The sequence below is a fragment of the Pleuronectes platessa genome, chromosome 21 (genome assembly GCF_947347685.1).
Source record: "Pleuronectes platessa chromosome 21, fPlePla1.1, whole genome shotgun sequence".
Taxonomy (NCBI): domain Eukaryota; kingdom Metazoa; phylum Chordata; class Actinopteri; order Pleuronectiformes; family Pleuronectidae; genus Pleuronectes; species Pleuronectes platessa.
In genome coordinates this window covers 13,478,687-13,503,883 of record NC_070646.1, presented here as the reverse complement: position 1 = coordinate 13,503,883, position 25,197 = coordinate 13,478,687, and the positions used below count along the sequence as shown (strand labels likewise).

The window sequence follows — 25,197 nt, the reverse complement described above, 5'->3', positions numbered from 1 at the left end:
CTAGGAGCTAAAGGAGGCTGCAGTTTTCCACAAATTCTGAATTAGATTATAATTTGTTTTACATCTAGTTATTTTTAAACTGGACAGATACACATACTTTTATCGATAAACATTTCAAACCAAAGATTGGGACGATTGTACAGTATGCATGAACGTTTAGAAAGAAAGAGGAAGTCATACAAGCACACATCAAAGTGTATTTTTTTTTTTATTTGCAGTATATGTTTTTTTATTTTGTAATATTTTTTAAAGATGTGGCATCATCAGATCCCAGTGCGTGTATTCTAGTAGTGCACTTCTTCGTTGGCTGCGGTTTTTGGGGACGCGCAGATCCAGGAATTCTTAAAACTACTTGCATGGCTGGATTCACTAGCAAACATTACAAACCAGCACCACACATTTAATGATTTATTGTAGGTATTTTACGCATCTTTTTTTTTTTTTGTGTTCACTAACATTATTGTCCTTACCACATCCCATAAAATGAATCTGTCTGCCATGTTCTGACTCAAAGAACCCTCTGTCCCTAAATCAAACCCTGGTTTACAGATTTGTTCGGTGGGTAAGACTGATTACATAATAGTATGACTATAAACAAGTCACAGAAATAAAAATTGATCTTATTCATAAAAAAAAGGAAAAACATGGATTGACAGTACCAAACATTTTCTTTACCTTCAGGAGACAGCTAACAAAGGCTAGGCCCATCACATACTACTAGCACAGTTTGCTGAAGGTATTGCACATTTAGTTTAAAAACAAAAGAAAAGAAAAAAGGAAAAGAAAAAAAAAAACATATAACAATTCTCTTACTTCTAGGTGAAGTATACATAATGTACAAAACTAGAAGTCTGCTGAAACCGACAAATAGTACACTTTCAAATAAATAAATAATGGAATCTGTTATTCACACGTCTTCGATAGCTAATTCTGCAGGCGACTAAATATATGCAAGAACTGGCAGAAATTCAGTGTGAGGTAGTTCATCAAAGCCGACTTAAATCAGAATGACATTGTTTGGAGAGATGCAGTAATCATATCAAAAAGCAACAACGACCTAAGAAGAGGATGAAAAAAAAAAAAAAAAAGCAAAAAGCTCCTAATGTTGGGGTAGAAAATTAAGAGCACTTTAGACAACAAAGTGTTTTTTTCTGATGATTATTTTTCACAAATTTGACAAATGTGCTAATAAGACAAACGGATACGTAAATTTTATCCCTGCTATTGCTGCCTTTCGTAAGGATGTGACCCTGTCCTAGGTTTTACTCCTCGTCTGTCAAGATTCCTGCAGCGCATTAACAATTTGACATTTTTTGCTGTTGTAGTCTGGAATAAATGAAGCATTGTGCTGTGCTAATGCTAACTTAGCTAACGGACCGTTGATGATGTGATTTGTTTTCAGTTCTGGTCACTGAAAAGAAAGAAGGAGCCGTTGCACCAGCTCTTTGTAAGTTTAAAATTATCGGAGTTATATAATATATAGTGTTAAGAAAGTCGAGATGCAGTGAAGAATTAAAATGGGTTGCACCACAAAAACTAGCTCTCATGTAGTTTTTATTAAATATTTACACCCAGTAACTGCTTTTAAAGCTAACAATAGTTGGCTAATAATTAAATATGAACTATTGTGTAGCTACAGTAACTATTAAATATAACATAAGCTTGCCAATAAAGTAAGGATTAACTGTTGTAGCTACTATAAATGCCAGGATGTTTATAATTATTAGGTAATAACAATGTTATTACATTAATTATGTTAGAATGAGTTAAGCTTTGTAATGTTTCCACTGATTTTGCTACAGTGTGACAAAGTACTTTTGGCGCCAGTTTTAAGAGGTGCAACCCGATTTAGTAAATTACAAGAAATAAAGCATTCTCCCATTTGGTAACGGATTCCCAAAAAGCTGGTGCAAGTCCAGATGTATGTGAATGGTTACGTCTGTGTTAAGCCCGACAGCCGTCATGAAATAACAAGTCATCAACGCTGAGCACAGCACAAAGCTACAGAAAACCCATAGTTAACTTAGAGTTCAGTGGGTACATGTCCATGTCAGGGACCAAGACAGGTTCTAGACGGATGTACTCTGTGTTACATGTTAAGATAATCTTAGCATAGTGACTCTTATGCCTCTTCTGTCAAAAATCCATCACACAAGCTCACGATCCGTGACAAATGCGCAAACATTTTGAGCAGGCGGAACGGCTACGTAACGTCTCGATAGATGGCGCACAGAGCGAATTACTAAATATCGTCAACTCCTTTGATTTACTCATTTATGACCAAAACGATCACGATCTTCAAAGGAGAGAATATAAATCTCTCCTTTAACGATAAACATCCACAAAATACTGACAATAGATAAGAATTCTCTCATTTTCATTTGCTGCAGTAGTTAAACGTCAAATCTGAACTTTTCGGTTCGTTTTCTCTTTTACAATCACCACATTTAATTAGTCATCAAAAGGAGCCGAAAAAGTACAATTAAAATGAATTTCAGTTGCTGTCCCTGCGAGGAAATTGTTATTTTTATTACTTTGATGAAAGACCTTGATAAAACTGCCCTTTCTTCTGAAATGAATCAAACACATGCTTAAGCATCCCGCCGCATACATCGCCACTTTCTTTACCCTGCGAGACAACAGTTTCCCTGCCCAAGGGTCAAAAGCAAAACAAGTAGAAAAATATACAATACATTTGTGAGAACTACAACCCCATCATCCATTATTGGTTTGATATGGACACTACTACTCCTGTTATTATCCAAATGCCATTAAAACCTACACGTGATGAAACACTTCCTCCCACCTACTCAGGAATGAATGACAAACAGGCACTTTTCCTTTCAAAACAAATCAAAAACACTTAACAAGGGCACTATTATTGCATACAGTAAGAATAACGTTTCCTTCTACTCGGCTCGTTTGTCCTGCTGATTTAACATGCAAAGTTTTAGGTTCTTTAATTCACAATTGCAGGCAAGTCTGGTAAGCTAAGTGTTTGGCCAATTTCTGGAAGAAAAAACAAAAAGGATCACTTTTTGATTTTTCAAATTCACAAAAGTACATTACTAATAACAGGATGTGGTAGTAGGAAGCAGACATCTTTTCACACCACCAGGCTGCATAATCGCTAATTCCGCCGAGACACTTAATACCCACATGTTCACACGCGTTCTCAATATCACAATTCCCTACTTGACTGAAGCACATTCTACTCAACACCGTCACCGATTTGAAATCCAACGCACAACTCAAACCTCTCAAACAAACCTCCCGAAGCACGACAAAAAAATAAAACATTCCAAAATCCCTCACTGCCAAAGCAAGCCGGAGGAGAACGTGAGGCAGCTCCGTGCAGCCAGTTCTCCAAAGCAACACCACCACTACACTTCCATAACATCCCACTGCCTGTTGCAGACAAGAAAGGAGGTACTTTAAAGCACTTAAAAACTCGCAACACAGTTGTCAAAATCTTCCAAAGTAGCTTGCCATCATCGATCCCATAGCTCAAGTGTGATCACTTGCTGAAAGAATATCTCCAGATTTTTCAAATTTGGACTAATCAAGTAGTGAAGAAGGAACAAAATTAAGAAGATTTCGTTTAGTTGAAATTTACAATGTAGGCTGTAGTAGTGACTCACAAGAAGAAATAGTTTTACAAATAAATCCAAGTGACCTCAGTTACTCAAATAAAAGCATACGTCATATGCATTTAAAACAATTTCCATATGACGCGACATAAGGTCAGGGGAGTACTTAGACCGTACATTTGTCAATAAAATGATGTCTCAATGGCTCACTGCAAACTCATAGATACAACTACATCTACCATAAATTCTGTACAAACTCTGTCTACATTTATATGGCATGTTGTAAAAGCAAGTGAAGAAAACGACTTTCAACAAAAAAATAAATCACATTAAACAGTTTACAGATATTTCTTTAAACTCTCACTGTCGGTTAATACAAACCGGAACGTAGTAAAATCATAAAAATTCTCTTATCATCATCTTAGGTTTCTGAAAAATTAAGAAATGCCACAATAAATTACAGCTAGGACAAACAAAAAAAAAGATCCTAATTTAAAAATAAAGGACTATAACTCATAAAAATAAAAGAAAAATGATCTGTCCTTTCAGATATATTTCTCAAACAGCTAGCTGGCTAATCACTACACTACTGGAGACGAGCACAGAGAGGAGGTGGGAGGACTCAGGTGAAGGGGGCGGGGCCTCAAGCCTGCGTCAGGCTGAGCGGTCAGAGGAGACCAGGGGGGCGTGGCCCAGGCCGGGACCAGGGGCAGGAGGAGACGATAGTCATCTGCAGCAGCCCAGGAGGCCGGTGGTCATAGCAGCAGCGGTGGCGACGACGGTGGCGGTGCGGGCCAATCTCCAGGCTGCCGTCAGCATCGGTTAGGGTCAGGTGGGTGGACATGGAGGAGGGGGGTGTGTCTACGAGGAGGAAGGCTTGGGGCTGCTGCTCACTGTTTCACCTGTGCTGTGAGAAACAAGAGAGGGGCTGTATGGGTCATGCTAGAGGGATGGAGCTCTTTCAGAATGTCAAAGAAAAGTACCCAGTTTTAGCATAGTGCTCTATGGGCCTATGTTGTGGTCCATTGTCCTTCTCTGACGTGGTAAAAGCTCATTTGAACATGCAGTCTCACACAAATGATAAAATCCACTCACCTATGGACGCTGGCTGTCCCCTGATGATGCCGTTCTTTGTCCTCTCCTCACAGTCGAACACCTCTTTGTATATCAAATCTGCAGCAAACAAATGCGATGGTTTGAGTCAGTGAGGAGGCGAGAGAAAAGCAGAGGAATCGGTACTGTAAAATCTAGTTGTGAAAATCTTGAGTTGTAAGAGAAAGCGTAAAATGGTAGAAATGATGATGTGCAATAATACAGGAAGGTGCATTCTATATCTAAGTTTTTAGTCTACTTGTTCTTAGGTCACAAACACTAGATCATTTCACAATCGTTTCTCTGAATTTTGGAGCAAAGAGATGCTGTCTAACAGGCGGAGCAGGGATCCAGACTGAAACTCCTTCCTATCCTGACACAATCCTATATTTTTCAAATTTCGAGAAAGATTTATGTTTAAGCCGTTGCAACTCTCTAGCCTCTAAAGGCACTGGTTTCGCTGTCCAGGAAACTCACAGTGCACGTGTTTGTAAATCATCTCATTTTCCAATCAAATCTGTGAAATCTGAGTGTTTAGTAGGAAAATAAATTTATTATGACGTTCTCTAAAAAATTTGAGGGAGACAGACAAAACAGTTTCCAATAAAAAATTCAAATAAATCTCAAATTAAGCACGTTAAAAAAACGTGTTACTTTCATAAGGCATTTTTACAGGATTATCTGGAGTGAGACGTGAGGTGATGTGTCCTCCAGGAGCGGTAACACCAACATGTCACACTTCAGGTGTGAATTCCCTGCAGTTATTATCGCTCCATCACCACAGGAAGGAGCAGCTACGTGAAGGAAGCATCACATCTTCTTTCTCTTTCCTTAGATTGTCTCGAGTTTTTACTTCATTTCTTTCGTTTTGCCAATTTTCTTCCAGGTTTACTTCTTCAAAGTTGGGTGGTTTATTAATATAACAATAACACAGATTGATATTCTACAGCGTGAACTTGTTGCAGTGTAAATTCAATTGTATTTGTATGCATATGTGCATAATATTTCATACACGTTTAAGTCAGTGAGAACAGGAAACCAAGAGGAGAGTTACAGTAGAACAGGATTTATGAATTCAGACAGACTCTGCAGAGGAACATTAAAAGATTAAAAGTCCCACAGGCTGCAAAAGCATAAAGATAGAAAGACCTTATGCAACACGCTGCATAAAGCTAAGCACTTATGACAGCTGATCAGAGAGGAGAAGAGAAGAGAAGAGAGGAGAGGATCTTTAATACCTTTCCACTCCTCCACTGTGTGCTCTCGTTCATCCAGCTGCTTGTCTGTGATCGCTGGTGGTGGCTGTAAACAAACAATCAGACAAAATGTATTAGTTTAATCTTTATTAGTTTAGTTTCCCTTCTTCTTTTGTGCTGTGTCTTTTTGTTTCCAATACCAAACTGCAATGCACTACAAGTAGTTAAAAATCTAAAATAGAAATTAATGTATTCAAGACTTTTTATGGCCTAGAATTCAGATGATCACATTTTACGACCCAACACAAAGCCTGTTTTACTAGGTCCACAACTAACAACTTATTTTATTATTAATTAATCTATTATTCGTTTTGTCTGTAAAAGATCAGAAAACGGTAAAATAATTAGCTGTTATAATATCACACATTCCAATAAAATAGGATGCATTTATAAAAACATGTATAAAAATTAAAGAACTTTAAAGTTCACTCATTCTCTCTCACACATTCACCAGCAACAGTTCCAGGGGATCAAGGACAATTTCAACATACATGTACAAAAAAGAACATCATATTTAAATGTATATAACCAGCAAATGTTTGGGATTTTTGCTTTAATAGGATCTTAATCTATCATTCAATTATTAAAGTAACCGCAGAAAATTTGGTATCAATCACCTCCTTTAATCAGCGAATCATTTTTACCAAACCATCATTAGTATTGAGGATAAAACTCCTTTGACCAAACAGTAAAGGAGCTGAACACTGTTAACTTACGGCATTAAAACTCATCTGCTGCAGCTCCCAGGTTGAACTGAAAACCTACACACTCAACTAATGATGATGGATAGAAAACTGCTGTTTTAAACTTCCACCAGACCCATCTTAATGCTGCACAATCATTTCCAGCACCAAACTACGCACTTAAAATTTGGATCGCTGGCAGAGTTGGAACAAACTACCTCAAAGCCGGCTGAGAGATGAACCATCAACCCCCGCAGTCAAACTTATACATGATGTGTTTGTGCAGTGTCAGGGCTCGAATCTGTGCACAGCCCTTCAAAGATGAACTCTCAGTTCTGACGAATCCTTTCATACTGAATGCAACAATTCACTTCATCTCCCTGTCAGTGCGATCACAGGCAGAATCAATTTGCACTGGCTGAGTCATTGTGTTTCCAAGCAGAGCACACGGGATTGTCACCAAACATGATGTCTCGACATGTTCAGACTTTCTGAGGACATCCCAGCACAAACACGTTTTCAAGAGCAGCAGAGTTTTACAATTTGTAGCCTTCAGAGCTAAAATTTAGTTTTTAGCTTTGACAAATGGGCTCTCGTCATATATAAAAAAACAACTCTTTCCTTTCTACTTCTTCCTTCTTCTACCAAAAAATCTAAATTTGACAATGAGGGATTATTCGCTCAGAAAATAAATTGTCGATCAAATCTGCAGCGGAAAATAACTTTCACTATGTACTATTTAATGATTCATTAATAAGATGTTATTACATGCTAGAAAAATTTGGAAAATTCCATAACCAATTAACCAAAACAAAGGAGTTGAAAAATAACTTCATCAGTTTATATATATAATATATAAAGTGATTTAAAACGATAAGTAAATTATCCAAGTAATTGCCACTAACCCTCTATTGCATAGAGAAATGTATCTAAATCTCTCTAAAATGGATACAAAAGGTTTGTTTTGAAAAGATGGTCTTTTACTCTAAAAGGAATGATCAGGAATTCCTGTTTGCGTTTCCTTTTCCATGAACATGTGAATCTGCGGAAGGCTAAGGTTACTTTTCATTTTAAGCATCTAAACTAGTTTATTATAATTTAGATGTGACTAATCTATTAAATCAACCGGACCCTAAAATTCATGGCAATGCAATTAAATTAAGCTCTTGGGATTTTGACCAAAAACTGAATGGAAAAATAAAAATAGTACTTACCGCCTCCACTTCAGTCGGGTCGTACCACACATTGATGTAGGGGTGCTTGAGAGCCTCGTCCACTGAGATCCGTTTGGACGCATCAATTACCAGCATCTTGGCTAATAGATCTCGGGCTTGGCTCGCTGTGAAAACAATTGTGGCAGAAAATAATAAAGGTAAATTAAAAAATTTAAAAACAACGATTTTCCCTCTGCAATTTGTTCCAGTTGTGAGAGTCTTGCTTCATATATGTGACGCATTTCCTGTTTAATCAGGATGTTTCAACAATCAAATAGTTCCATTGGTTGGTACAGGATGATGTCATTAATAAAGGATCCCACGTTTGTTTACAGGTAGTCTGTGGGTTATTATTGTAGAAATAGATTATTTACATTCAGGGTATCGCACTAAAGCTGATTTCAGACATGAATCTACATTTCCAATAATACAACTCAATGGGATCTCTTGATTTGACCATCCCTGCCTTGTAAATGATACATTGCTCCAGAGTTTGCCTTTGACATACGAACATTCACATGCGTTCTTTTCTTGTATAATCGTTTTTTGGGGGTAGTTTCCTCCTTCTTGTCGAGGGTTAAGGACATAGGATGTTCCACCTTGCACAGATTGTTAAAACCCATTAGGCAAATCGTGATCTGACTGATTGTCACATTCTGTAGGAAAGCCCTGACAGCACTAACACATGTAGTTAACCAGTTTGCTTCATGCTCCAGCCTGTGTGAATTAGGGAGGGCAGAGAAGGATGAGGTACTTTATTCCTGCGACATCTTGCAACAGCTCGGCAGGAGCTTGCTTCGAGTGTTCCTGTCATTTTCCCTCCACTTACACGTTAGCACACGCTCAAGGTACATTCTCTCTTCGGCAGTAAACAAGTTGGTCCCTGAACTGTCAGCTTCGCTAATAAGTGCTTAATCTAACGCAGCCACTGAAACTGCAGCTGTCACTTTGCTGGGAGCATATGATTGTCACACATGGTACAACACAAGCGGATGATATATGGAGACAATGTTGAAATTTCTGCTTTGTAAGTGTTTGGATGCACACACGCTTAACCACCGTGGACTCATTATATTAATCCTTGAATTACAAAAACAGTCATTTGAAAAGTCGCAGATGAAAAAGAACCAGCTCTAAAAAAATTAAAAAGTCAGGAAGATAAATAGAAGTGTCGTTTGGCATTGAACTTGTGGCTGTAAAAACGCTGATTGCATCATTATTCCTGCCACCTTCTCGCATGCGATAAAAGTTATTTGAATTTTCTAAATGGTTGCCTGGAGGCTGGACAATCAGCCAAACAACCTAAATAGTTTTGACTCTTAAGAGGAAAATACATTAACAACCTCAAAACAAGATTTCTTGTGCTTCAGCAAGCCTTTACACGGCTATTTATATTACATGGGTGTTTAGAGAAATGACCCCATCTTCACCTTTGAGTTTGTTGTGTTCAGAGTCTGCAGGGAACAGGACGTCGGGGAAGAGCTTCTCGAAGCTGTAGCCGGTGTACCGTGGCCGGTTCTCCACATACGTCCTCACAGACTGGTTGAGCTTCAACAAGAACTCCTGAGCTGGCGTCCCCAGCTGCTCGATGACCTTGTTCCACTGGTCGATATCTAGTAGTTTAAGAGTTAAGAAAAGCTCTCGGCTGGATTTGAAGTTGTTCTGCGTCGTTTTGAGGATTATTTGAAACTGATGAAGTATAAAGAGAACTGTCGGGAGCTGCTATGTCTTGTACTGCACTGTTCTGACTGATCCTAAGAGACTTGTGCAAGTTTGCTGAAAAAGAAAATGTCAAATCTGTTACTTTGCACAGAAGACAGTAACCTCTGATGGATTAAGATTATAGACCATATTTTACAGATAGTCTGGGGGCACTTGAAGGAAAAGGTTCGTACAGATTTATATCAAACTAAAACCTGTGGAAAATAAGTCAGGATGGACAGTGTGGGACACATACACTATGAACTGGGTTTCAAAACTTTCAAAAACACATTACTGCATGTAAGGGGAGGCAGTTGATCTTCAACTTAAATAGCTCAAATGTATATGCAACATTATTTCTGGAGGACAATAACAAACATAACACAGATGTAACATGTATACATCAACATGGGGGACACGCAGAAATTCTTGTTCACATCTTTGTTCATGGTTTAGCATGAATGAGCAACAAGGAGATGCAAAGCCCAACCCTTAACATTAAGCTAGCTCATCCTAGCATAGCTTACCGTAGACAGTAAAATCCACTTCTTCTCACTAGCATATCACTGGAGAGTATTAACAGTTTGAACTTTATGAAGACCTCTACAATAAAGTATATCTTCTTAGTTCTACCCAATATTGGAACATGATTTATCAATCTTTTTGTTGAATTTTGTAACGCATGTTTTTCGGACACATGCTCCTAAATTTATTTCAAATTTATTTCAAAATACAAAAAAAATTTCGGGACAAAGACAAAGTAAATTGGTTTCACAGTCAAGCCCTGAAAGCGTTCTGATTTCTGCCAGATTTTCTCACTCTGCTCACTACATGAACGAAAAACTAATGTTGACACTTAAGAAGATTATGACATTGTTGATTAAACACCAAATGTAGCTTTTAAAAAAGTCTCTCAAAGATATGAACAAGATGTCAGACAAAGGACAAGACATGATCTTTTGGGGGTTTGATGGAGGTTCAACTCAAGGATACGATCAGTGCCAGGAAACAACACACTACCCCGGACCATTTCAGCCATGATGCATCCAACAGACCAGACATCAACTGAAAAATGAAATGACAACCCCCGCATTAACATGCAGGACTGAAAACACACAAAAATAAACAAATCAAAAGAACAAAAGGGTATAAAATAAAACATGATGTACATGCCAGGTGATGTGTGAAACATGGCAAAAATGAATTGCATGCAGTCGAAGGCACTAACAAACCTGAGTCAGCGTCCCACAAAGCTACGGGAAATTATTACTATTATTACTATTCTTTTTAGCCAGAAATAACTGCGTTTACTGCATATTTCTGCAGGATCAGCAATAACATTATCCACATGACAAATGTGAAGTATTAGTTTAGAAAAGAGAGACTTGCAATATCTTCTGGAAATTGCTTTTTTGCATAACGTTAACACTATATCCTCACTGCAATACCTGGTGTGTGTTAAACAAGAATATTCTGATCAATAAGGTCTGAAATAATTAGTTTTGCGTTTTCTTGTCACACACTGAGAGCCTCATAAATATTCAGCAGCAATTTCATCTGGATAACAACTTCCATCTTTTTGTGTGACTGACGCCATCACATCTATACAGACGTATAGAAAACAGTTTGAGGATAGACACTGTTATTTATGCAGATCAATTCTCTGCTATAGAAGTACTCACTCATAACTTCTATTTGGGGTTTTTCTTTAATTAATGGAGCTTGACGCAGCAGTGCTGCTGCTTAGGTGAGAAAGGAGGGAGCTGTGTGAGTTTGTATTTATAAGAACAGCAGGTGGGTGGATGCAAAGAGGAGGTTGTCATGCGAATGCAAGAAATAGAATTTATACAGTTGCTCACAGGTTATGATTTCCATGCAGGCGCCCTTTGATGAAAAATAATAATTTGAAGAGACTTTTTTGTGCCGTTTGTTTCACAAGGAATGCCAGGCACTGCTGCAAGCAGCTCAAGGATACAATCCCTTCCTGGAAAAAGGATTTTGTGGCGAACCATTTCTGCCATTATGCAGCCCACAGCCCAAATATCCACTACAAATGCGCAGCATAAAAGGAGGGAGAAGAGAATAAGCAAAAAAAGGCAACAAGTCAGCAGGAAAAGTTAGTATTTTGGTCAAAAGGCTAAAGATGAGAAAATATTATTTTTTAAGTTTTGTTTGAACAGAGAATCATCATTTTTTGGAATCCACCTCATGAAGGGAAGATAATCATGTAAAAGGATTGTCATTAGCTTCAGCGGCTGTTATGGACATGAATTTACCAGATGAAAGTCGAATTATTTGCTACGCTAATGGCGCTCCAGTTATATATTTCTATCAATAAGAATTGTTAGCTTCCTAGTCAATACTTAAATGGGTGAATTGATACCACTCTTGTGTCTATACATTTAATTAAAAAAATCTAGAACCGGGAACTGGTTAGCTTAGCTTAGCTTAAAGAGAAACAAAGCTATTGATTGTTATGCTAAACTAAGCTAACGATATATTCTGGCTCTGGGTTCTAAAAGTCAGATATGAGAGTGGTATCAATCTTCCCATACAACATTCAGTGAATATGCATTTTTCCCAAAATGCTGAAATATCCCTTTAAGACAATCTTGCGTAGTCTATAATCCGTTCAAAGCAGCAACACCTAGGGAAACTGAAGAAGCATGTGCATGAATACACACTGGTGCTTTTTGTTTTGTTTTTATAGCCAGGCTGTATCGAACTCAGGACAGGCAACCTCTTAATAAAACATCAGACGCATGCTAAAGCACGGCTGGAGCCTCCTGACAAGACATATCACACACAGCACTGATGCCTGTCATGCCAGCCTCCCCCAAGTGTGACCTTTACAGGAACAGGGATTGTGAGACTGTGAGTGTGAGTGTGAGTGTGTGTGTGTGTGTGTGTGTGTGTGTGTGTGTGTGTGTGTAACAGAGAGAAAGAGAGTGTGTTTGGGAGGTGCCGCTGAAACATCTCAAAAAGGGGAGGGACATGCAGCAGGCCAGGCAGCAGCTCCTCATTGGCCAATCGCTGTCATGAAGCCGCGTCCTCCACTCACCATTGGCCTGGTAGCCCATGCCCAGGATGACCTCAGGAGCACGGTAGTAGCGGGTGACCACGTAGGGCGTCATGAGGAGGCCTGTGGCGGCCGTTCTGGCCAGGCCAAAATCCAGGATCTTGAGAGTACAGTCAGACTTCACCACAATGTTACTGGGCTTCAAGTCCTGGAAGACAAAAACAACAGTTACAAACCGGATTTTATGTAACAAACATTTCCATTTATTTTACTTGTTTTGACAGAATTTTTTTGTCTCCAACAGAGTTTCCCACATTTATTCATCTCTATTTAGCTAATCCAACCTTTTACTTTATTTTAATTATCTATTCCCAGACTTCTGTGTTTTGAAGCAAATGCATTTTATGCTGCACTTATGAGACTGACGATGATCCAATAGATCTAACAGTCGATCGTGTGATTGATCACACAAAGACACATATTATAATGTATGAGCTTTGCAGTTGTGAGCATCTTTAACATACTGAAAAGGTTTCATCACAGAGATAAAGTCCCAAAAAACAAGAGAAGTGAATCTTTGGTGACAATGACTCATGTTGCATCTGTTCACCTTATGAGAGCTTCGCGTGCCAAGTGACGGCAGAGCAAGGGAGGCTGGTTAGCTCTGCCCGTAGCTAAATTAGTTCTGCTTGGCAGAGCAGGAGGAGCTCCGCTGATCTACTGCTGCTTCATCCACTGAGGGTGATTGACAAAGTGCTGCCAGTGTGTGCCTGTGTGTTTGTGTGCGCGTGCAATATATGCTGCTCCTAGCTTCTCTAACCTGAGGATTTTATGGTTTTCTTTGACGCACATGATAGATGATTGAGTTGTTGGTTGAAAACAAGGAGACGTGAGGATGAGACCTCGGGAAATCTTTGAAGATTAATCAAAGAAGAACTTTAATCATTAATCAAAATATTTGGTTACCACCCTAGATAAATGTGCCCTTAATTAAGTCATTAAAGGAGTTAAAAATGAGAGGTGGTGGTGGTTTTATAGTGCGACGGGTCTGACTTCTTATCCAATCTTGTCCTCTAAGCAAATGAGTGCATTTCCAAGAAATTCTAAGCTGCTGAGTTCTGAGCAGTCAGGATATTAATGAGAAACCACTGCAGTATCTCAGGAAGCCTCACCCTGTGAATGATGCCTGCGGCATGTAGGTGCTTGATTCCACACAGCATCTGGTAGAGCAGGTAGGACAGCCTCTCGTGGTCCAGCTCCATCTGGATCACCTGGCAGAGGTTGGCGTCCATCAGCTCCATCACAATATACCTGCAGGGAAACCACAGAGGGTAAAACGTCTAGGCAGGCTGATATGCAGTACCAGGGAATGCAACATATGTTTATGACTTATATGAGAGTGTAATGCTACTGACATGAATAAATAATTCCAGATAAGATTAAAGGGGGTTGGTAGTATCAATAAAACCACACTCTAGTTACTTGGCTGGATCAGTAATGTTTTTTTTTTTATTATACTATGTTAACCACACAGCACTTGCTTTGCATGACATTTAGAAAGTGACAGTGAGGATTCTCCTTCTATAAACAGTGATGATGTTTTCTGGCAGCGGTTACATCATCACATCTACTATCGAGAAAGGAAATTGTGACTGATTTTATTTCATTAAGTTATTTATGTAATAAAAAGCCATCACAGCTTGGTGTCACAGTGTGCAGGTTACACTGTAAGAGGTAGGGAAGTATTTGTTTATACTCACTGACTGCAGACTGAGTAAGTACACATTTATACACTATAAAATAAATTTCGCATTTAATTTTTTATTTGTGCACCAAGTATGCATCCAAGTACTCAAACATAAATGGAAAATGGAGTGTTCTCCTTCCTCCTCCAACTGTGTGTTTGCTCTGCAGCCCTCAGGCAATGATTTGTCCAGTTTCCTTTTTAGCTCCAATCAAGCAGACACAGCACTGCAGACATACACACATGCGCGCACACAGACACAGACACACACACAGAGCTTCTTCGAGAGGATGGCATTAATCATATTTGTTCCCATCATACTCAGTGAAACCATCACTTCCCCCACATTTGGGGCTCCTCTTCCCATCTCTGCGATTCAACAGCCAGTTTACGTTCACATGGAAGTCGACCTTACAATACATCCAGGACACCGCTAAATATACCTCGATGTTTATATGTTGTTGATGTTCGTGTTAAAGGCGAGATTACAGAATTTGTGAATGTGTGGAGAGATTAGGGGATCAGCACTGCACCAGGACCATCAGAGTTAGTTTTTGTAAATTGTGGACGTGTGTGATGACACCCAACCATCATATTAATTGTGATGATTTACTGTCTTTTTTTTTACAATCTACCTCACATTGAACTCATTGAATTTATTTTTTAAAGTCCCTTTCTGTGATGCAGTGTGTTATAAATATACTGTATGTATTCCTTAAAATACATCTCTGACTTTCTGCATTATGTATTTGGAGTAAAGCAGGATAACACACTCAGCAGAGACTCAGCTAAGCTGCACAAGCCCCCTTTAAGTCAGAAGGTGGTCTAAGCCCCCCGGCATGCCACATCCTGTATTGATTTTCCCAACATGCAGTGAGCAGATGTTTTTTGGCTCAGGTATACTCACACATCTTGGAATTCTTCCAGTGTCTTCTGTGGTGTGAAAACGTTTAATAGGCCGATAATCTGCAGAAACAAACACACAAGGTCGTCAATGTTCCGGTCCAGAGGAGAGACAAACAGGTTGTAATGAAGGACTATATCGCTGCCTCTGCATTACTGAACCAGCAGGGCGAAGTGTATTTTAGACAAGATTCATACTGCAGCAACACGAGCATCAATAATGAATAACAACAGAATATTCTCTACTTCACAGCACCACTTAAAAAAAACATGACACAGCAGAGAAGCATTGTGGTAATCCTCAGGATTCCTGGTTTAAAGAACTGCCAATCAAACACAGTGGGCAGCTTTCTGAAACCCTAATGAATGAATAAAGCCTGTGAGATATGTTATTTTTTCCAATCTTTATTCAAGAGGGTGGTCTTTTAGATGAGGGCTGAACTTAATTGTCTCATGTTCAGGTTTTTGAATGCTCCCAGTCAAGACCCTTTGCTTGCACTCAAATAGCCACTGCTTGTGCCTAAATGTGCTCTGCTTCTGCTCAAACTCTGCACTTGCAATCAGTTATTTTTTGCTTGGACAGATTTCCTGAGCTCAAGCATAAGTTCTTATCCTCGTAGTTTTTCTTCAAGCACACCAATGGGAAGCTGGCGTAATAATAAAGCCGTGGAGGGCTGGACTGCAAGAACCTGGTTAAAGTAACCGTCCTTACATAAAATGACATTTGTCAACACTCCTGGCTATTTATTAGTTGACAGAATTTGTTAAACATAAAAATCCAAGCGCAGATGAAAACTGGAGCTGGAGCTGGGAAATCTTACATAACCATACATACATCCACTCTTGAATGAAGATCGGGAAAAACCCATAGCGGGCCAGTTAAGGTATCACAGCTGCAAATATACAACCCCAATACAATATTAACATACAAGAAAAAAGCGCAAAGAGGACAGAAAAGTTGATCTCTTACGTTCTTGTGGTTGACACATTTCATGAGCACCAGTTCTCTGTAGGCCCGTTTGGCATGGGTCTGATTCTGAAAGGGCCGACTCAGCTTCTTAATTGCGACGTTCCTCTCAAAGTTGTGATCGTACGCCGAGCTGTTGGGTGGGAGAGGGGGGGAGGGGGGGCAACAACTCAGTCAACAGTCCCAACAACACTTCTTTAAAAACCACAGCTTTTATTCACACTTGAACACTGATCATTTAACCATTTGTACTCTCAGACCCACGGACGCTTTTATTTGTCCTCTATGAGCTGCAAGAGCAAAATAATTTGTGGGGCCCTTCACATGTTGAACTAAAAGAAAAATGTTAAACATCTTACAATATAATGCTGTTCATACCTGTACATATAATGGAAGCTGCTGCTTTAGATTATTTTAGCACTTGTCACGATAAGGTCGAAATTACACTGTACAAGGCTTTTGTATTTATGTATACAGCTGCCCTTATTCTGGATTTCATCGTTAAGACATTCATTAAAAATGTTCAAGGGCAGGTGACCTAAGCAGGTCCATGACAACTGAGCAATGTTTTTAATTTGGTCTATCTGAGCTAAATGTGGAACTTGGTTTTGGATGAAGGTGCTTTGACTCACCAGACGATTCCCTGGGCTCCAGATCCGATGGGTCTGAGGTTCTGGTAGCGCTTTAAAACCATAAATGTTGAATCGCCAACATCTATACTGTAGTACTCCTTTTCACGCTTATTCCGGTTCATGGTGAAGCCTTGCAGAAACACTGACTAGGCATCCAAGTGGAGCTCTCCTCTCACGACCTGCAGAGTAAGAGACAGAGAAGTTAGTCTTTTATGCATCACCAATTTTAAACCTTCATGCAGCAGCCAAAACAACAACAACACGGGACTAAATCTGTTTTCAAACATGTACAAGTTTACAGGAGATTGTCTGGGTCAGACACGTTCACAACAACATGAACATTTCCAGCGCAACTGAGCTGGCTCAGGCGTGTCTGACAACAGCTTTAGATACAGGCGTTTCATCAAAGTGTTCTTGGATTATTGTTGGGAACCATTCTTCTTTTAAGTGTAGGGCACTACTTTTATTTATACTTGAGAAATAATTGAGGGGTGACTCATTTACTATGATATTGAGCTTATTTCCAGAGACAGAATAACAGCAAACAAACAAAGGGCAACAAAGGGGCATATTCATTAAATATTTACCTAAATAAAAGCCATTAAAAAAACTTTGGATTTGAACAATTTGAAGAATCAAGATTGTCAAAATGATCAGTAAGAAACATGACTTTGCAACTTTTGAATGCCAAATAATACATTTCTTTCATTATTTTGACATTTAATATTATATAGAAAAGTTGACCATTTTGTGTCAGACAAAAATCGGTTTAAAGAATAAAATACATGTTTTCTAGCTCATTTCATTTCTTTGTCAAAGCTAATTTGGGCTACATTAGATCTCATCTCACTGCTTCTGTTATCATCAATCACAGCCTTGAATCATCTCTAAAGCATTTCATGAATCAGCGACTTTAACCAGCCATGAGATCTAATGAGTAATGAGGCTCTGAATTGCATCATATAGCCCGGAGGAGATTTGCACGCTGTGTATATATAAATCCCAAAGGTCAGAGCCATGGAGCGATGATTCAGGCAGAGAGAGGGACCGAGAGGAAGAAGGATGCTGGGTTTCACGCTGGGTATAAAGGCAACCGAATCATTAGTGGAATTTGGAGCATTGTGGTGATGATGGCTGCACGTTCCACGGACCATGACCTATCCTATGGACATCTCTGAACACTGCCAGCCCACCCCAACCGTTCAGAAGTAGTTAGTCTCCACCTCCTCTGCCTCTCCTCTTCCACTCCTCCTCGCAGGGCTTAGCTCAAACCAGCCTGAGCTAATTCTCATTCATTTCAGAAACCAGGTCCAGAAGGGAGTAGAATAAAATAAAAAAAACGTATCAGTTGTTTGCTCTGCTATGAGTTAGGTTTGTTTTCATATGCACAGGAAAAGTCAAATCTTTATGTTGGGCTCAATTTTGCTCATCTCTCTTCCTTCCCCCTTCCTCCTGCGCTCCGTCCATCCTAGTTCTCATTATTGTCTCCTCCTTTCTCCTGCCCTCTTCTCTTTGAGGGGCTGCATGTGTGAATGCAAATGTCCTAGCGAGAGCCTCAGAAAGTCTGGAGACTCTCGCTAGGATATTTGTAAGAGCAGATGTGAGAACACAGTAGGGGGTCCTCCAAAGGATCCACCACAAGCGAGTGGGTGTGTTGAAGATGATTCTAACACATGACAGACGCAAAAAATAAAAAACAAAAAGAAACCACATATCTCAGGATGACAAAGTGGTGTCATACACATAGAAGACACCGACAAAGATGTCAAGAGAGTTTTGGGTGATATGGGCTGATGTCAGCATCGATGGGCTGTAAACAAAATGTGGTCTCCACAGCAGAATTAATATGCTACGTCCTGAATCTGCCTGCTGCAGCGCTCCAGAGATTTCTAGTCTGTTGTAAATGAGCAAAAAAAAAATCTCCTGCTTCGTTGTTCATGTGTTAAAAGAAACCTCCAGAGAAAGTCTGGGCTTTATTCTCCCGATGTCCTCTGGAGTTGTGTCTCATAAACGGCTTTGGACCGATAAGTGTAAAAAATAAACAAACTAAAAATGGGCCACAGACTTCTCCTTAACTAAGCTGTGCTGCTATCGTTACCTGGTTTAATGGGCTAAAGGCAGAGAGCCACAAAAGATCTTATTGGGTAAATTCAGATCAAACAAAGCAAAGTCATGTCATGTTGTTACAACACATTAGCAGAGTTTATTCGCAGGGTTATGTTTGCTAAAATAACCTTGATTAATAAAATTCTCATGATCCTGTATTATCACAATAAGTTTGATTTTGCACGTAGCCCCATGCAGCAAAGAGATGAGGAATAACATTTGAGCACCGCTAACACGCTTTTCAGAGAATGTCACTTGGTGAAAAGAATATAGGCCACACTGGAGGAGAGAGTGTTGAATCACGGCATACCAAATACATGCATGTCTATCTAGAATATGTTTAAACTAATGTTGAGCTTCAGCGTATGGCGACTCCACGTCCTCTTCCATTTGGTTAAAAGACGTATATCCGGGTGAGACGGGAGGAGGAACAAATGGGGCTGAGCAGCATGACAGAGTATGTCAACCCAATTGAGCTGTTGGGAGGCAGAGAACTCTCCATCACGCCATGTTATACAGGCCGAGCTGCACAAAAACAAATGACTGGATGTGTGAAAGCTGTGTTATATTTGGCCTCACTATTGGGTAACAGTCGTGTCATCCATCTTTATATAGAGTCTACGGTTTGTACATATAACTGCAACAACACAGCCAGGGGTCAAAGGTCATTCAGCTCCTGGACAAGACATCAGGGTTAAAATGACCAGAACGATCCGGATTCATGATCCGACATCATTGATCAATAATTAAATAAATGCGATTGTCTGTGTGAAGCACGACAGAGATCTCACACACACACCTGCAGATTATAACACAATGTTATAACTTAATTGTTGCAGCAGAAGCTCTGCTCCGCTGATCCAGCAACATAAATCTGAGTTCAGCAGGTTTTTATAAAGATCAGTTCTAGGTGCGAGGGTTTATAAAAGAGCAGAGGAGCAGAATCACTTTTTGAACGATGCTGCTAAAAAAAAACAGTTTTAATGTTCAATACTTTGCTCTCGAGTTTATAGGGGTGTGTGTGTGTATGTGTGTGTAGCCTCTGCTGTTTTCTTACCGTCATTGAGCTATACCCGATAACTGAAACCTCATTATTAACGACAGTGTCCAGAATGTCCAAAACACAAAACGAGATACATGACGGTGAAAGGCTGAAATCATCTGATAGATTGGTCGGGCTCTAATGTTTGCGTGTGGAGGTATAACAGCTGCATCACAGATCGGTTCCTTCCACGGGACAGAAAAGCATGTGTAAGTAAATATTGCCTCTGACAACAAGACAGAAGATAGATTACTGTGTCCCGAAGTGTCAAATGTGTGTGCTTGTTTTTTTAAACAACTAAAGACAAATTAAACTTGGCCGTCCTGTCCAGATTTCCTCTACCCTCTCCCTCACAGCTGTCCATCACACGGTCACTGTTGGGAGCCGATCTGTCTCTTACTGGCTTTTACAGGTCTGCTCCTCTTTCACTCAGAGCTCAGCCACTGTGCCACATTCCTGCCAATACCAAACTGATTTATATTATCTGGGCAGCTCCACTACACTGGCTATTTAGGACAGTTAGATTTTATCAGGACACCCCTCGGATTCAGACAAAGTAATGGCTGCTGATAAAGAGCCCACAAGGGCATATTCTGTGCTAAATGTTTAATACCAGTAAAGGCCGTAAGCCACCATTCTCTTGTGATCGTCTGGTTGGATACTCAAGGGCTAGAATCTCAGCTAATGTGCTAATCACAGCAGAAGATTTAAAAGGACAACATAATTGTTGCTACCTTACATTCATATGTACAATTACAGAATTGTTGACAGGAGTGGGGTTTTGTATAGGCATCAAATAACAGGGATCAATCCACCTTAAGAAGCCTTTTCATGCCAAACGCAATTGTCAGGTCAACGATCACAACATCCTTCTATTCAATAGGCTTTTGTGGATAAAAGAGCGACGAAGACGTGAAGAGATGAGCCATATTTTTTTTACGAATTCCAATTCACAGTGCAAACAATCTCAAAAACGGCCTGGCTTTGTTAATGCAGATTTATTTAACAGCTCTGTGAGGTGTAAGCATAACACATATTTGCGATAGAAAAAACGACAACATTGAAATTAGAACTTTGCATCTCTCAGGATAGATTTTGATCGTGATCCAAGAGTGGAAAGATGAGAGAGAGTGATGATTCTTTCTCAGCCACTCTCACCCATGACCATTTGACCTGTGATGTGCTGATTCCCTTTTTCCAGCCAATCTTGGCCGCGATGTTCGAGCAGGTCAGCGCGACCTGCAGTGTAGCCTGTTTTTAAATTAAGTGATAAACCCGACTACAAAGGCAAATTATAGTATACACCACAATAATTTGACCAGTTAATTGAATCTGGACACAGAGTCATGTTGCCTGTTCAAGAATAGAGTGAGAAATCAACTGAAACCGAGATTGTGTAAATAAATGAATGTTATTTCATATTTACAACCAGTTGTCCAAAAAATTCATTCGTACCAATAAGACCATCTGATAAGAATGTGGTTTCATCGCGCTTCAGCCAGGACTCATAATCCCTTCTCCCTGCAGGCCACCTTTTATGTTTGGTGCAGGAATCAGATTTCTTGGTGCTTTTGGCCCACCATTAATGTTTTCTTGGCAGGTTGCTCCGTAAAAGCAATGCGCAATGAATTCTGGGAGCTTCATCACCAAAATATGACCAAAAGAACAAGTTAGGTAGTTAGATTGTATGATCCAAGAGGACGTCGTGAGACACACACACAAGCTACAACTCGTGGCCATCTCTATTAGGGCTGGGCAATAAAAAAATATCAATGATCATCTCAGTATAATTTCCATCAATAGCAATATAAGTCCAATGTATATTGATATTATTCTTATGTATAATGCAGGCACGGTGAGTATGTATAACACATTATTGATCTACCTCAAATTTGTAAAATATTTTGAAGTTTATCAAGTGTTTGTCATTCTCTGCTCATAAACATTCACTCAGGAGTATTTAAACAAAATCTCTCTTTAAACTTGAAAGAAAAAGAGATCTAACGCGTGGTTCCAGAGGTAAAAAACCCATTTATTTTCTGTATAGAGATATTGATTAGCCATAAAATGTTAACCATCCGAGGTAGTAGTTTCCACAAGCTACTAGATGGTGAAATTATATTTGTATGCTCCTGTAGAAGCCGCACGTCTGTATGATATCAACTGCGTACTACACTATCCACAAGACAACAGCTGTGATTGGTTGAGCTCGCTGTTACCGTGGAAATGATTGACCACAATCGCAAAAATCCTGTTGGCTGCAGTCGGACCGTTCAGCGTTGCATGGCGTTCACCACAGACAACCACGATTTCCCACACTGCAGTTTGTTTGTAGAGAGTCCAAGGGAATGAAAACAACAACAAGGTCAAATTCAAGAAGAGGATTTGGATATCATTGGGAAGGGATCCTTTGCAATGATTTCTGGGATACGGAGTTCCTTCAGTCTTCCAAGAATTACATACTTGCTCGACCTGCTTTAGACTCTTTAAAAGTCAATGGAGAGAGAAAATGGGGAAACTTCCTTTCAATGAGTAATACCTACTGATATGAACAATTGTATAATAGTATAGATTTGGGCATATGGTCCAAACATAATGTCCTTTCGACTAAACTAGCAACGACAATCTTGAGTGCAACATTGTGCAACAGCTAAAACCGGTTGGTGAGACACGAGCATCCGTATTCATCTAAATGAAACACACGGCTGCAGCCTCCTGTGCGGCCAAATGCTGAAATCAGACCTGATCAGTGCTTTTGCTGAATTCACAGAGATGCTGCTTCGGTAACAACAACCAGCCGTGGTGCGTTCACGGTGCAGACACGGAGTGAACTGTCCTCCTGAGCTAGCTACAGCACCCGGGCAGTAAACAGACGCTAGCTAGAAAAAACAACATGGTGCATTCGCGGTGGTTTCTGTTTACAAGCGCTGTAGCGGAACGCAGACCGAGGTCACGATGTTTTTTTCCAGTCGAACCGTAGCCCGGGGAATTGACCGGTAACACCCCGTTCACAATTGACAGTGCAACGCGGGGCAAATGCGGGTGGCACACGGGGTAACAGCGGCGAGCTCCCCCCCCCCGGTGTAGCCGCTTGCTCCGTCGGGTTAGGCCGGGGACCTGTGCAGCCCCGTGTGCGGTAACAGCAACACCTCCACCCGGGGACGTGTGTGGCCGCAAAATGTGTTGGTTCCACCCTCCTCCCCGGCGAAGGTTAACAACACCAAAACATGTCCCGTTGCGAAAGAGGGGAGGAAAAAAAACACGAGTGGTGCTCACCTCTGTCCGGTGGATTCCAGCAGTATCGAGCCGCCGTCAGTCCGCTGCTGGAGACACAACCCGGGCCGCGTCTGTCTTCCACCCGCTTGTTAGTCTGTAGAAGCAGCCGAGTAATCCCTCTCCTGCTCCGGATGTAGTCCCTTTACCCTCGCACTCACAGGCCGGGATCACCCGCAGATCTGCATGTGTGGCTCACACGTAACCTAATCTCTGCGCTTCCGTGACACCAGCACTTTCTGCCATTTCACAGCGACGTCGTCGGAAGCTGCCGATGTTTCCCTCGGCTGCACAATGAGGCACCAGGGGCGCGTTCAAGACCGCCTGCGCGTTCCCGGCAGCCGCGCCGGGAAAGCGGAAGCGACGTTTTCGCAACGTTTTTGAAAGGATAAATACATGTTTATATCATCTATATTCTACTTGATCTTATTAAATCACCTTGTGTTTGTTCATGTGGAGCTTTCTATATAACTCATTGCGTCGTTTATCTGTTTAATTCCGCGTTATAGTTTGTGTAAATGGGATTTGTATTATTTTTCTGATCTGTAAATCGAAACAGTTTGAATTGAATTGAATACCAAGAAGGTTTGGTCAGATATAAAAAAAAATTGTGTCTCTCTAATAAAGGACATAGATAACTTGAATTCTGCTATTTCAAACACCATTAATATAGGTACACTAATCTCTTACATATCAGAATCATTATTGAAAATTGAGAAATAATAATGATATAATAATATTTTTTTATGTTTTATAATATATGGTGTCCTTCCTTGGGTGTCTAGATAGATGCTGTGAAATAAATTGTATGACGATTAGGATTTTTAAGATTTGTATTATTTTTATTAGGGTTAGTTTACACAAAATGTTATTTCCCTTAAATTACTCTTGTAAAGTAGCAACACATTTATTTAGATATTTCTAAATTCCCATGTATTGGACCTATACTGGTTCTTGGTAGATGTTTGCCAAATGTGACGCCCCGGCTTTGACACCAGGCTCTGTGGTTTCCATGTGTGTATGTCTCCTGTTTTCTCTGTGCAAACAGGCAGGAGGAGCTGGAGAGTGCAGGCGGTGATTAATGGACTTAATGGAGGAAAATGGACTTAATGGAGGAAAAATTTGCTGAAGCCTCCCTGTGGTGGCTCAAGCTCCCATTACCCTTACAGTCCTTTTTAACTTATTGAAATATGTGATATGTGCAATCCATATATTGCTTTCTTTCAATGTGATTTACAATAAGTCACAGGCACCCATTCACACACAGAATGCAGATATCTTGCCCAGGGACACTGAGGATCGAACCACGTACTGTGTGGCTAGTGGACCACCTGCTCTACCTTATTCGCCACCGCAGCTTCAACAGGCTATTCCATTACAGATCACTTTGCATGTTTTTGAAGAGATATATGACCGGAAACATACTTCATACACTACTTGCATAAGTGTTAAATTAGGACATGTATTTTTTTTTATTTAAACATTTATATTTGAGATTTAATATAAATTATTCTTATATCCATCAAATTTGCATAGTGTTTATTCTTAAGGAAGATTTCACATGCTTTACCATCACCAAGAATGGCGTAATGTTTCAAAGCATGTTGCATGTTTTGCCTAAATTTCGAAAATCATTTGTATTAGTCAGTCTGTGTGTAAATCTGTGTAAGCCACGGAAAGAAAGTGGGACACTGTGTCACTTGTGTTGAAACATCAGATTAACACAGTGCCTCCTACAAGGGCTTGGTCCTTTGCTGCCCCATCTGCCATTAGCTTGCCCTGCAAATCCAATTATGTTCTTATGCGCCCAGTCTAAAAATAGTCGAAAATGACGGAAAACGCAGAAACAGCACGTCAGTAGTTGATAGCACAGAGGAAATTATACTATGGAGCTGATGTGTCCTGCCTGCAGAGTAGATTGATCTGTCATGTTTGACCAACTGCCATGACGGACAGATGCCCTCCGGACAGGAAG

At 40.1% G+C, this 25,197-nt stretch overlaps 1 protein-coding gene across 2 annotated transcripts; it reads right to left on the bottom strand.

Moving 5' to 3' along the window:
- Nucleotides 1-189: 189 nt before the first annotated feature.
- mapk8b (mitogen-activated protein kinase 8b) lies at nucleotides 190-23,523 on the bottom strand. Of its 2 annotated transcripts, none has more exons than XM_053413325.1 (12): nucleotides 23,226-23,523; nucleotides 16,802-16,980; nucleotides 16,173-16,302; nucleotides 15,207-15,265; nucleotides 13,728-13,866; nucleotides 12,598-12,763; nucleotides 10,530-10,601; nucleotides 9,266-9,448; nucleotides 7,836-7,960; nucleotides 5,921-5,984; nucleotides 4,686-4,763; nucleotides 190-4,497 (listed from the first exon to the last, which is right to left on the bottom strand). In XM_053413325.1, the coding sequence occupies exons 2-12, from the start codon at nucleotides 16,921-16,923 to the stop codon at nucleotides 4,481-4,483; spliced, it is 1,155 nt and encodes a 384-aa protein (XP_053269300.1). In that variant the 5' UTR covers nucleotides 16,924-16,980; nucleotides 23,226-23,523; the 3' UTR covers nucleotides 190-4,480. The 2 variants fall into 2 exon arrangements, with proteins under 2 accessions (XP_053269300.1, XP_053269299.1); XM_053413324.1 differs by having other exon boundaries at nucleotides 190-4,492.
- Nucleotides 23,524-25,197: the final 1,674 nt, after the last annotated feature.

What these genes read in the sequence shown, in the direction of transcription:
- mapk8b (XM_053413324.1), bottom strand. Translation starts at nt 16,923, where the DNA reads ATGAACCGGAATAAGCGTGAAAAGGAGTACTACAGTATAGATGTTGGC. An exon ending in GGAGCCCAGGGAATCGTCTG is followed by an intron (nt 16,303 to 16,801) that starts GTGAGTCAAAGC and finishes CCCACCCAACAG; the next exon opens with CTCGGCGTACGATCACAACT. An exon ending in CCGCAGGCATCATTCACAGG is followed by an intron (nt 12,764 to 13,727) that starts GTGAGGCTTCCT and finishes TTTGTCTTCCAG; the next exon opens with GACTTGAAGCCCAGTAACAT.